At 42.3% G+C, this 13,921-nt stretch overlaps 1 protein-coding gene across 2 annotated transcripts; it reads right to left on the reverse strand.

Moving 5' to 3' along the window:
* Positions 1–1,444: 1,444 nt before the first annotated feature.
* Positions 1,445–13,571, reverse strand: dedd (death effector domain containing). Of its 2 annotated transcripts, XM_012855601.3 has the most exons (5): positions 13,265–13,571; positions 10,360–10,997; positions 6,205–6,309; positions 5,551–5,688; positions 1,445–2,629 (listed from the first exon to the last, which is right to left on the reverse strand). In XM_012855601.3, the coding sequence occupies exons 2-5, from the start codon at positions 10,925–10,927 to the stop codon at positions 2,223–2,225; spliced, it is 1,218 nt and encodes a 405-aa protein (XP_012711055.2). In that variant the 5' UTR covers positions 10,928–10,997; positions 13,265–13,571; the 3' UTR covers positions 1,445–2,222. The 2 variants fall into 2 exon arrangements, with proteins under 2 accessions (XP_012711055.2, XP_035998053.1); XM_036142160.1 differs by lacking the exon at positions 6,205–6,309.
* Between the last annotated feature and the right edge of the window lie 350 nt (positions 13,572–13,921).

Consider the following 13,921-nt stretch of genomic DNA (forward strand, 5'->3'; position numbering starts at 1 on the left):
GATTGTTTTCCTTTAACAGCGAGCTGTAGAGATGTCTTCACCCCTCTTAGCAGCCTTCTCACCGTGTGGTAAGAACTTTGTTCTTCGTCCAGCCTAGTGTGTCTCGGTTCCAGTTGGGCTTGCGCTGACTGCAATTTGGCTAAATTTAGACGCTAATTTCTTGTATCCACTTTCTAGATTATTAAACTCGACATACATGAAACAAGGTTCACAGAATCTTGGAGGGGAAATAAATATATTTATCCCACAGGGAAATAAAGTTATCTATTACTTATTAAAGTTCCTGGAAATGCTGATCAGCAAAAAAAAAAAAAAAAAGTAATTACAACAAATTTAGACTACCATATTTTTCAGATTATAAATCACACTTTTTGTTCATAGTTTGGCCGATCCTGCGACTTATAGTCAGGTGTGACTTATATATCAAATTTAAATGGTAATTCATACAGAACATGAACCAAGGAGTAAACATTATCATCTATAGCCACAAGAGGGCGCTCTAGATGTGAAATTATATACTGCTACTTAAAAATTACTTGAAACATTAACATTAATGTTTGTTGTTTCGCTGTTTCAATCTACATTCACGCAGCAGAGCGTTGCGTGGTGCAGCTCTATATGGCAAGCCGATGAAGCCAATTATCGTCCGTACAATAACGCGCAGTTCCAGCCCGTATTTTACGCGAGCGCACGTTTTTACGTCACCGCGTGTTAACGCGGTGACGTAAAAACGTGCGCTCGCGTAAAATACGGGCTGGAACTGTGCCCTCATCGGCTTGCCATAGCTCTAAGGAACCAGACCGTGACAGAACCTGTTATTAGGCTTTCTGTGAAGCTAACAGCTATCGCTAGCTAACAGGTCTGTTGTCCATACTTTTAGCTTAACACATAGCGCTACGCTCACGGTCTTTGACAACTTTCAGCTGGATAAAACTTTGCTTGTAGGAGTTACTAATTTACTCCATTCATCCTCCCACGTATGTTCCATGTTATTCTGCCGGTTGTGGATGCAGCTGTGTAATTTAATAAATTGGTTTACCAGATTAAATATCAGTGTTTAGTCTTGGATTGTGTGAAATACATTTCTAAATAAATGCGTATATTCCGGTGCGACTTATATATGTTTTTTCCTCTTTATGACACATTTTTTGACTCATGCGACTTATATTCCGGAGCGACTTATAGTCCGAAAAATACAGTAAGTGTTTTTGTTTTAAATGGACTTTTGCATATAAAAGCTCCTTCCCATCAGCAATTTTGTATATAAAAAAAGCTTTTTCTCTAGCTTCTCAACCAATCTTTTTTTTTCCTTTTGCAAGAAAAGACTGATCCCATTTAAGATTTTCTTTAACAGGGGAGCCAATAAACTTGTTTGCATCTGTGCAAAATGCTCCCAGATATCTGCCCCTTGAGTGTAAACCCGTAAAATGATAACAGAATGTGAGACAGTCGATTGGTCTTCATTTATTCTTTTTTTTAGTGTAGTTTCAATAAAAAAAAAAAAAAATCTGTGTAACATGAACGACAGAACGAGGGATAAAGTACAGGTTGAAAATGTCAGACATTTAATATTTAAAAGAAAAATAAAACACCACCAGTGACGGACTTACTACACCAGGGCGAGGAGCTCAGTCATATTGGTTCAATCGAAGACACAGTGGCTGAAAATGCACCAACGTGATCAGTCATTTACATCAGAACCACAGAGTAACGGGTCTAAGTGTGGGTAGTGTTTGGACACGATGCTTTCATCTGACACGCTGCAAGTCAGCCTGAAGTAACTGGGTAAAATATTCCATAATGAGGAAATGATGAAAAACCGTTAAAATTAAAACTTCTACCCTCATAGTTGAAAACAACTCGAGTTGGGTTGAACAGTGTCGTGGGTGACATTAAGAAAACAGCATGAAAGGTTGAAACGTACAACGGTGAGGAAATAAGTTTAACGCACACGTTACTCCCATTCCCTACTTGAACTGAAATGATCTACATCCAGACGGACGCCTGTGTGCAACACCTGGGTGGCTCTGTTCCACGTCTCCTCGCATGCTATGCTTTACGGGTGCCAAGTAGATGTCCGATAAGAATAACTCTTTAGGAATAAATGGGCTTGAGGTTCCTTTCAAGCACACACATCCAAGAATACAACCACGTCTCACGCTTTTCTTTAAACAGGAAGCACAGCGGCACGGCTCCCACACGCCACCGTCCCCAGAGTCCATCTAGGAGACGGCGTCTCGGTTACCGACGCGTAGACTCCCTCCACTGGCGACCAAATTGCGGAGCAGTTTGCACCGACCGGCCAGGTAGTCCTCCTCGTCAACGTTGACTAGCAGTTTTATGGCCTCGTGGCCCACAGCTTGTTTGAGGGAATCCGTGATGAAGACCCCTTTAAGGGCCTCCAGCAACGAGCCGTTGATGTAGTCCCTCCAGAAGGCGTCCAAGTAGGTGAGCTCTGAGAACTTGATGTCGCAGATGATGGAACCCAAGTCTCTGGATTTCAGGATGGTGTTGGCCTGGTTGAAGCGCTCAAACTGTCGCTCCACCGCCTCCTGCTTGTTGGAGAAGATGTTTCCTTGAAGGGCAGACTCGTGCTGGCAATATTCTGCGCGGACTCGAAGGCGAATATCTGAAAAAAGGAAAAAGATTTAGTGAGCACAGTGCTAAACAGAATCATCCCCAACACAAAAGTACAAATATTGCTATTGAATCTAAAGGAGTTTCCCCTTTTCCTGATCACAACACTGATGGCGAGTTATGCAACTACTTCTTCTATGGTGTTTGGACAGCACACCATACTGTAGTCCAGGGTTCAACACCTGTGCCTTGTTATCAAATCGTAGGGCTGGACGATATAGAAAAAAAAGCATATTGACAAAATAGAAATCATTTTGATCGATATCTATCAACAAATTCAAAACATATATTTAATTGCATCCCTGACCATTTTATGCAGTTGCTTAGTGACTATTTTTAGATACAGAACTCATAGACACTGAATTCAAACTCTTTACTCAACCAACTTTTTACCAAAACTACATGTATTTAAAAAATTAAAAAGTTCACGAGCTCTCTGAACTCTTTGAAGGGGGCAGAGCTTTGTGACGGAGCGTTCCTGGTCTGCGTCTGCGTTGTGATTGGTTGGGAGTTATTCAAAAGGAGATTTGGGGAATCTTCTGGAAAAATTGCAGACTCTGCCTTTTAATTACCCTTTATTTTTACATAAAGAACACACAAACACTCAATTAAAACTTTTTTACCAAAACTGCAAGTTTTTAAAAAGAAAAAAAAGAACACGTTCTCTCTGAACTCTTTGAAGGGGGCGGAGCTTTGTGACGGAGCGTTCCTGGGTCTGCGTTGTGATTGGTTGGGAGGATGTAACGACTGTAATATTAACCTACATGATAGGCTAGAATGCAAAAAGAAGGAAAACTTTTATTCTATTGAACTTTTTATTTACCTTTTTTTTCCTATCATCGATATACGTCAATCAATCGATATATATATTGTTATTGAAATATCATCCAGCCCTAATCAAATCATGTTCTTCCTGCCTCTTTGTAGTCTCTCGTAGCAAGTCACATGACTTCCTGTTTCCTCACTTCCTCTTTCAAAAATTTCTTACACACAATCAGCAATATGAAGCTAACTGGAATAGCTCAGCACTGCCCCCATTAGTCGAGGCCCATCGTAACAACAAATTAGGACCATATTTACACTTTAAAAGCCCACGTCAGATTCTTTGGGGGGGATTCTTTGATGTAGCTCTGAAATCTGTGATAGCGAGCTACAATTGACGCAAGAACCTCTTAATGAAGAATAAACCCCGCCTGCTGGGTTGGTAGGAACTGCCGAATCTTAAATCCCATCAGCATAATAACTTTTAAAGAGATCTGCTTAAGCAGAGGTGTAAAAATAATGAACTGCAAGACCTTCTGTCTTAAGTTGCTGCTTTGCAGGTTTGCTCATATAAAAACACATTTGTTTTAGGGCCATATGAAAATTAAAAGCAATATTTAATAATAATCATCTTTATTGTCATTGCAAAGTACATTCCAATGAAACTTGTTCTATGCATTTAACCCATCACCTTGGGGACTCAGAGTGGCAGTATGTAGGAGTTGAACCCAGAACCTGACACAAAAGCACAATGCTCTAACCACTGGGCCACCTCCCCCCTTATATATCGATCATGTGGTGCGATAGGGAAAAAAAAGGGTCAATAAAAAGGTGTTGTTCTAGTCTATCATGTGGGTTAATACTACAGTCATTAGATCCTCCCAACCAATCACAAATGCAGACCGAAGAACGCGCTGTCACCAAGCTCCGCCCCCTTCAAAGAGCTCAGAGAGAATGCGTTCTTTTTTTCTTTTTAAAAACTTGCAGTTTTGGTAAAAAGGGTTGAGTTTGAATTCAGTGTTTGTGTGTTCTTTATGTAAAAAAAAAAAAAGGGTAATTAAAGGCAGAGTCTGCCATTTTTCCAGAAGATTCCCCAAGTCTCCTTTTGAATAACTGCGCATGTGGAAGACCGTCTTACGTTGCTCTTCCGCTCCTCAGGGTAATCACGTGAAAAAAAAAAAAAACTCCCAAATTCACTCTGGTCTTATCCTTCCTCTTCTTCTCATAAACTTGAATGCGGTTCACTTCTTGCGACTCTCAAACTTCAAAGTGTACGGTGAGAGCAGCAGAGCAACAATGAACGGCTAACCACTAAGCTAGCCGCTAAGCTAACCGGATACATAAACACTAGAAGTGCTCATGCGCAGCCAGCAAGCAGAAACTAAGAAGGAAAGAGCACGAACACTGGAGTTATGTGAGCGCGTCAGAATGATGGCATGTGGTACAATCAATAGATAAGGTGATAAACACAGAATCTGAGGGACAGAGGAGGATGAAAGCATGACCAAAACTCTGACCAATCGCTGCTCTTCGGACTGAACGGATGGGATTGGTCAGAGTTTTTACAGGCCTGCAGCTCCCTCCTTTTTCTGAATACATAATGTATTTACTACTTTCAGGATGGAAGCATAACAAAAACTGTTTCTGAACAGGATTACCAACTATAGCTTTAAGCAATAGCATAAAATGGTCAGGGCTGCACTTAAATTGCTTGAATTGTTTTGATGATTATCGATATCGACCAGTACGATTTCTATTTTATAGATATGTTTTTCTATATCGTTCAGCCCTAACTTGTTTTTTTTTTTTTGTTGCTGCAGTTGATAACTTAAATTCTTTTTGTTCCCCTTAAAAAGTGTGTTTGTGGTCAATAGTGTCCCAGAATGACACCGGGCTCCTTCAGAACCTAGACTCTAAACTTAAATCATCCCATTTGATTAGAGTCAGTAAATGACGATCGGCCTGACCTCTCCTGTATTTTATTACATTTGTGCAACACTGACATCTGCATCTCTGCCTTGCTCGTGTTTATATGTGTATAAACAATAATATTGAGTGTGATTCTGGTACTGCTGATCTCCTTTCCAACCCACTAACATGACGTTTCTAACGCGACGCTGAACTGAGCCTGGCATCCGTGTTAATTCTTACCACAGGTTTGCTTTTCTTTGCAGTCGGCGGATGAGTTACTCCTCTTCCGTTTGCGATGCTGAGCAGACGGGACCGGCTTCGTCCGGGGAGAACCGACAGGCGATCCTGATGGCGGGCAACATATGAACGGGTACGTGCCTACAAAGAGGAATCAGGTTGGAGGTTAGATTTTACGCCATCTTGTTGGGAAACAGTCACTTTTAACCTTATTACCAACAGGTGTGAAACTTTTTTTTTTTTTTTGTCTGTTCTGGAGCAAAAACGTTTATGGTCAAAACAGCACTGAAATATTTATGTTTATTTAATATCTCATTTTTAATGCAGCAATATGAATGAGGATGCCAGTCATTTATGCCAGAAGGCTTCTCCTTTTTCCACCTATAGTGAAACCATCAGAACCGGCAACAGAAATCCTTCCAACAAAGCCTGAGTTTTAAACCTTAAATTGTTACCATTTCAGTTTTGTTATTAATGTAACAATAACTCCTGGATTTATTCCTCAAATTACTGTTTAGTTGTTTAGTTCTTGTCCGTGACGACGGTAAGCTGCAGTCTTTCTTGGACAGGTCACCCCCGTGAGAGAGGTCTGGATGTCAACCGGGTTAAATAAAGGTTTAATAAAAAATTAATAAAAATAACAATCCACAGACCCACCTGTTCTCCTATGAGCTACAGCGTCCTTACACTGCTCTGTTCCTCTTGGTGAAATGTATCGCACAGATGTTTCCTCCAAGTACTTGTCAACAGGATCTGGGCACACTGGAAACAACTGAGTTAGTGGCTGGTTTCTAACGGGACGGAGGATCTTCAGACCAAAAGACTTCTGGAACCCAACATGCACCAACGATCGTGGAGCAATCCGCTTTTTAACAAGTTATGTTTTGGTTCAGTTCGCCAGAAATGGGAATTATAGAAACCGAAATAAAAACAAAAAAAAAAGCTCAGATCTGAACCCAAGTCAATCCAAAACCATTTATGCTGCTGTTGTTGTTCAGATTTAAATCCAAATACATTCAGTTAAATTTAGTATATTTCAATAAAATGATCAAATTGAGCCAGAGATAAAACATTTTTCATGTTTTTCTGGATCATAACCTGGAATTGACATGGATGGATTGAGAGTTTGTACCTTTTCATTTACAGATCATGGCTACAATTTCAAAGATGGATTTTGAGGACTGTAAAGCAAACAACAAATGGAACAAAAGAACAGAGAACTTCAGCGTCCATAACTGTTCACCCCCCCCTGCAGTCAGTACTTTGCAGAGCCACCTTTTTGCAGGCATCTCTGGATCCGTCTCTGTGAGCTCCTCTGGGATCTCTGCCTGTTCCTCGAGGCTGAACTGCTCCAGCTCCTCCACGTTGGATGGTTTTCACTTCACAGGTTCCCAGTTAGACTGAGGTCTGGGCTTTGACTAGGCCGTTCCAACCCCTTTAAATGTTTCCCCTTAAACCACTCCAGTGTTGCTTTAGCAGGACGCTTCGGTTCGTTGCCCTGCTGGAAGGTGAACCTCCGACCCAGTCTCAGATCACACGTAGGCAGAAACATCCCTTTAGCATAGGGCTGTACGATTTATTTCAACCATGTTTGCGATTTAATTTAGATTTTTCTCTGCGTTAACCACAATCAACAGAAATGGCCTTTGGATAAGGATGTTTGTTAACATAGACTAAACTTAACTGGTTTTTATTAATCAGAATATTATTATATAAGAGAATAGCTTTTAATTGAGTTGGACGTCAATCCTTGTTGAACATAAAGTGCAACCAGCAAACAAGTCTATGTATTAAACAGTCTGACGGTACTTAATGCTACGTTGAGGTTCCAGAAACTTTCTGGTAAAAAGTATAATTACACAAATTCTAAAACTAGATTATCTCTCTGCTGCAACTCTCTTCCCTTCTCTGTGGAGCAAACCCACTTTAAACATTTTACCGACACCTAAAGGATTCGTCTGATCTGTTAATTGTTACGTAGCCAAAAATTACAGACCACTGATTTAGAAATTGTGTTTTTAAAAATTGCGATTATATTGCAAATGTGATTAATTGTCCAGCCCTAATTTAGCTCCATCCACCCTTCCCTCGACTGAAAGGCATCCCCACAGCATGATGCTGCCACCACCATGTTTCACTGTGGGGAGGATGTTTTTAGGGTGATGTGGGTTTGGGCCAGACAGCATCAGTTTTAGTCTCATCTTAGCAGAGCTCCTTCCTCCATGCATTTGGGGAGTTGCCCACGTGCCTTTTGGCAAACTCAAAACATGTCTTTTTATTTGAAACACCAAGTAAAGGCTTTCTTTTTCCTGGCCAATCATCATAAAGCCCACCTCTATGGAGAACATGACTCCAGAGAGGTGAGAAGAACTAACTTAGACTATTTTGTGCAGATCCATCACATAAAATAAGATTTAACAAAACATTAAAATGCTCTGCAAGAGACAGTATCAGAACGAAAAAGCCATCAGAGCTGCACTCAATTTATATAATCTGTATCGTTGTTACACGACCAGTATATGCAATCAGAAAAGACTGTCTGGGTGCAATATTTTCTAGATATTTTACGGTTTTTAAGAGCCAAGCATTAATGCTCCACATGCAAACAGCACATTGGTCCAACTGGATGGGCTCTGATGTATGTTGGTAGCTAAGATGCTAAAGGTCAGGGAGACATTGCAATGATGGAAGGAGTACGGAAACTGTGTGTTAATCGCAATCATTTAAGCCAATTGTTAACTTCTCAGTAATTTTCAGTCATAATTACTAAAAGTGGGCAGCACATCTCACACTGGACTGGACTGCTAATTGTCTCTAGGAGTGAGTGTGTGCCTGGCTGCTGGTCCTTTGTGTTTCTGTGATGCCCTGTGATGCACTAGTGATCAGTCCAGGCTGGACCCCGCAACGCTGCACGGAGGAGTGGCTTGCTATAGGCCAGTGGCTTCAAACTACAAACCTTGAGGGCCAGTGTCCTGCAACTTTAAGATGTCTCTCTGCTTCAACACACCTAGTATCAGCTCAGCAGCAGAGCTGACGATCACTTCCAGATTTGAGTTTGTGACCGTTTAGACAACGGAGGGATGGCCTGGGTGTACCTCCCTCCTGCACCTGCACAGGGTCTGAAAACAAGGTCTTTCTGTTGGGACAACATGAGTTGTTAAAATGGGGCAAGACGAAACTATTTCCAATTTTACCGGCAGACAGTTTAGAAAAAGCCAGACGATGCCTTCTGGCTCATCAGAACCCTTCCTGCAGCTTGTTAGATGTGCTGGCCCTTTAAGAGATTTCAGTCACACTAACCCATGGCCATGTTTTATTCAGGAACAAGATGTTCAGAATTGTGGCACCGATGTGCAAGTGAAACGATGGGGCCCCACGGAGGTGCCTAATGTGCACGCTAAGGGTTGCATCCTGGTTAAAAATAACTCAGCGATTCCACACAGTAGCACTGGAGGCAAAGCGGGGATGCCGCTGAGGGTAAACTACTGGCTATACAGTTTATTCTTATGGCGCTCTGGTCAAAAGAGGCCAAGTTGTGCGTTCTCGCAACAGAGAAGCCAAACAGTCAAATCATTAAAGCTGCCATGTGTTTATAACATGCTTAGAATGTATTCAGTTAAATGGATAAATAGAGCGGAATATCATCAGCATAAAGACGTTACATCTATAGGGTTGTGCAGAACTTCATGAGATAATATAGTAGGGCTGGACGATAATTCAATAACGATATATATATCAATAGATAGATGTATATCGATGAAAAAAGAGTCAATAAAAAGTTCAATAGAACAGTTTTCTTCCCTTTGCATTCTAGCCGTGTAGGTTAATGCTACAGTCATTACATCCTCCCAACCAATCACAACGCAGACCCAGGAACCAAGCCCCGCCCCCTTGAAAGAGTTCAGAGAGCATGCGTTCTTTTTACTTTTTAAAAACTTGCAGTTTAGGTAAAAAGTTGGTTGAATAAATGGTTGAGTTTGGATTCAGTGTTTGTGTGTTCTGTATATAAAAATATGTCGCTAAGCAACAGAATAAAATAGCCAGGGCTGCATTTAATGCAAACCAACCTTCATGACCACCAGCCCAATACAAAGATTATTTTAAGAAAGTCTGCGTTATGATCCCAACATTTATTTCTGATCTTTGATCAATATTTAGCGCTGCAAACAGGCCTACCACGTGTTTATTCACCGCGGCCGCTTTACGTGAAAGAACCCCGTGTTTCTGAGCGCAGCAGGAGGAACAGAGCAGTCAGCAGCGTTGAGGGCTTCAGCTGAAAGCAGAGACTGTTGAGGGTCCACATTGGTCCACGTTGCTCATGTTTATCCAGAGCCAACACTCCTTCACAGCGTTGTGTTTTTATTGTTTTTTAACGTCTGATGATTCAGGAACTTTAAAACGTGGAGCTGACGTTTTCTCTGGCCGCTGGTCTCCATGAGGTCACCTCCGCCTCCAGAGAGATGCTGTCCTCCGGTCCAGTTAGGATGCTGTCAGCTGTTATTCTGAGACAAAACTGGGTTTTTGGCGCTAGGGTTCTAACAGTGAAATTAGAAGGACCTGGAGTTGTACCACCAGTCTGTTGAAGCAGACCTGATCTGATTTATTCTAATCCGGCTTGAACTGTTTCATTTTGTTCAGTCTGAACATTAAAAATCAACCTTTAAGAACAGAAAACATCCTTTAATTCCTCTGATTTCCTGCTAGTTTGATGGATCATCAATAACCTCGTTAACAATAAACTTAAATATAGTTGGCAAACATTCTAAACAATTACAGATGAACTGTAAACGGTGCACAAAGCCCTTTACTCACCCGTCTGCCGTTTCCTGAGGGTGACGTAAGGCAGGAGGTCGTGGCGGGTGATTATCCGCAGAAGCTGGAGGACGTGTCGGAAGTTCGTCTCGTCACATCGGCCCTGGCGTTCCAGTGCGAGCAGGAAATCTCTGCCGCTCCTGATACCGCCACGCTCGTACTCATCGATCACGTCGACAAACAGGAACGACAGGACCCTGACGTCCCTGTGCGTTAGCTGGGCTCCGACTATGTCAAACATGCGGTGAAGGGAGTACAGACCGTGGGAGTTGTCTACCGCTTCCTCGGGCCAAGGCTCAAAGCCCCGGTCTTCTCTGGACGAGCTGGAGTTTGTGGAGCGAGTAGAAAGGTTTCTGTTAGCCGCCTCGCCGCTGCCAGCGGCCACGCTGCGGCAGCCCCGCCTGCTCGTCAGAGCTCGGTGCTCCAGAGGACCGACGTTCGCCCGGCTCTGACCCGAGTCCACGCGGTTGTGCTGCAGGTGGGACTGAGCCTGCTGAGCAGAGGAGTTCGGAGCCAGATGAGCAGGAATGCCGGCGTTTGGGATCGGTTGTTGTTGTTGTGACGTCATCTCCGAGGTTGATCGGGACAAGGGATGCTACCGACTTCCACCTCTGCCTTCCTCTGCTGCCACCGATGAGCTACAATAAGAGAGACAACACAGAAAAAAAAGTTACTTTTCAACAGGTGTAGCAACTCTTAGATATGGGAATCCAGGGTTCTCGCCAGCGCATTTCAGCGTAGTGGACCGTTACGCTGAAAGTTCTCAGAGTTAAGCTGAAATTAGACCGTTACGCTCATAAAAAAATGAGACGACACAGAACAGTATGACATGGATGTTTGAAAGCAACACAGAAAAGTCAGAAAAGCTTTTGAACGTGCATTAGCACAGCTGTAAACGTCCCAGACAACACTAAAGCTAGCGTTAGCTGTTATTAGCTTAAGGAACAGCCCCCTTGCAGCTGTAATACACAACGCTCTGATGCAGGAATGCATCCAGAGAAGCACGTGAAACCTGCCCCCACCCCCGTATCCCCGCCGCCAGCCGTCGACCGTTACGCTGAAAAATAATCCTGGTGAGGACCCTGATATTATCTGAATGTTACAATGCTACAACCGTAACAAGTGAGATCAGTGTGCAGCCCACAGACTAATAATGATACTTACAGCCTATACTGGGGGTCCTCGGGGTCTGGTGTCATGCAACTTTTTGATGTACCCCTGATCCAACACACCTGAGGCAAATAATCAGCTCATTAGCAGGACTCTGGAGAAGTTGACTGCAGACTGAGGGGCTTATTCAGTCATTTAATTCATGACTGAGATACTTCTAAAAGCTGCAGGACACCGGACCCCGAGGACTGGAATTGAAGACTGCTGTCCTGCATCATCAGAATGAGGAAAAAAAGACCAAATGGAGTTAAAACACAATCCCTAATAACTCAGGGTTTCACCATAGGCACTACGGTTGTTTGCAGAAAGGTTACAGAGGACCACCAGGATCTCGCTGTACAAAGGTACCAGTCAGGAGGAGAGTACAAAAAAGATGGAGCTGCAGGAAATTCCAACAAGGGCCGTTTATGTTTTGATGTGACAACGGTCACACAACGACTGTGGTTGCATCGTTGTCAAGGATCGTGTCTTGTTACGTCTGCGTGTTATGAGTATTTCATGCGTCTGAGCCGATGTCTGCCTCACCAAAAATGTCATTATGGTGACACATAATGACAATAAAGCTTCTTGATCTGCTGCAGTTATATATAAATAGGCTTTTCAGCATCAGAAGACCAGGAACGCTACAGGACCTGACAATGTCTTCCTCTCATGTCTGAAAGACAGCGTTAAACCAACTGGCCCACATCTTCACTCAGACCTTCAACAAGTCTCTAGATCTGTGGGAGCTTTCCACCATCACCCTGGTCCCACAGAAACGCACCGCCACGATGTTAAATGTTACCAGCCCTGATGTCTGTGATCACATGAAATCCTTTGAGCGACTGGCGTTGTTGAGGCATCCGAAAGACAGCGCTACAGTTTGCTTACTGGGCAAAAGGTTTGGCAGATGATCATACAGTCAACCTGGGACAGCACTCCCTCCTGCATCAACTCGACTCCCCAGGGACCTGCGGCAGAATCCTGTTTGTGGACTTCAGTTCAGACACAGCTGGTGATCCACAGACACAGCCTCCACCTGTCAGTGGATCACCAGCTTCCTGACTGACCACCAGTATCGACGCCTCCCCAGGGCTGTGTTCTCTCCCCACTCCTCCTCTCTCTCTCTCTCTTCACAAATAACTGCTCCTCAGCGACATCCCTTTCATTGGTCTGATCCAGGATGGTGACAGGTCTGTATACAGAGAGGATGGACTGGTCCACTGATCCCTCTCCATCACCATTAATTAGGTTGTTAAACCCCTGTTTTCCCCTCAAAAATAATATATATATATATATATATATATATATATATATATATATATATATATATATAGTTAATCTTTGCTGAATAAATATCACATTATAAGAGGAATCATATTTTTTTTTCACAGACTTTCTAAACCACTGCATGTACCAGACTATTCCAATGCCAGCTAAAGACTTTTGAAATTATTGTGACAAGAAGCTAAATGCTTCCACAGACATCTCAATAAAATGTGTTCTGTCAGGCAAACAAATACACGTACAGACGTAGTTATCTATCAGAAGAAAGCAGGATAAGTCATAATTATGTTCTTCAGCTGTGATGGAGCTCTGAGCCAAACACACATGTGATGGGGCTGTGGCTGTTTATTGTGGCTGCTAACGTCAACATCTCCTTTCTGATGGCCGACAGCGTCAAATAAACTAACTTCAAAAAACTAAACATATTGTCTTAAGCTGATGTCCCTTGCGGATGACTGCTTTATTTTACCTGCAGTGTTTTGGGATGATCCAGACGAGCGTTAGACAGCAGGAGTCCGGTGGAGAAACAACATGAAGCTAGCTGCTCCTGAGCTGTTAGCAGCTTAGCTTCTTCTCGAATAAAATCCCTCCGCTGCGTTTAAAGGCTGCGCTCCAGATCACTAAGACGGCCCAAAGCATAGCTTGAAAGCCGGCTGACGGACAAACAGCATCCCACACAACAGCACGGAAGGCTAATGTCGTTGTTTTGGTCCACCTATCGACATCACAGGGAAACCAAGCTAATAATTTTCGCTGTTGAGGTAAAATGAAAGAACTTCCGGTTTGCGTTGTAGTTCACTTCCGGGTTTCAGATTCGGTTGTTTTTGAATGAAAAATACAGAATATAATATATATATATATATATATATATATATATATATATATATATATATATATATATATATATATATATATATATATATATATATATTAGCCGACAAATATGGACATATACAAAAAGATTGTAAAAAAAATTTGGTAAAATATTTGAAAACTGTATTTTTTTTTTTTACCTACAACTTAATTCTGTCTGACAATAAAATCCGACTGATGATCTGAAGCTTTTTAGTTTTACAGGAAAGGAAAAATGTAAGGAATCTCTAAGGGGGTAAACAACATTTCACAG

Source organism: Fundulus heteroclitus, chromosome 1, assembly GCF_011125445.2.
Source record: "Fundulus heteroclitus isolate FHET01 chromosome 1, MU-UCD_Fhet_4.1, whole genome shotgun sequence".
Taxonomy (NCBI): Eukaryota; Metazoa; Chordata; class Actinopteri; order Cyprinodontiformes; family Fundulidae; genus Fundulus; species Fundulus heteroclitus.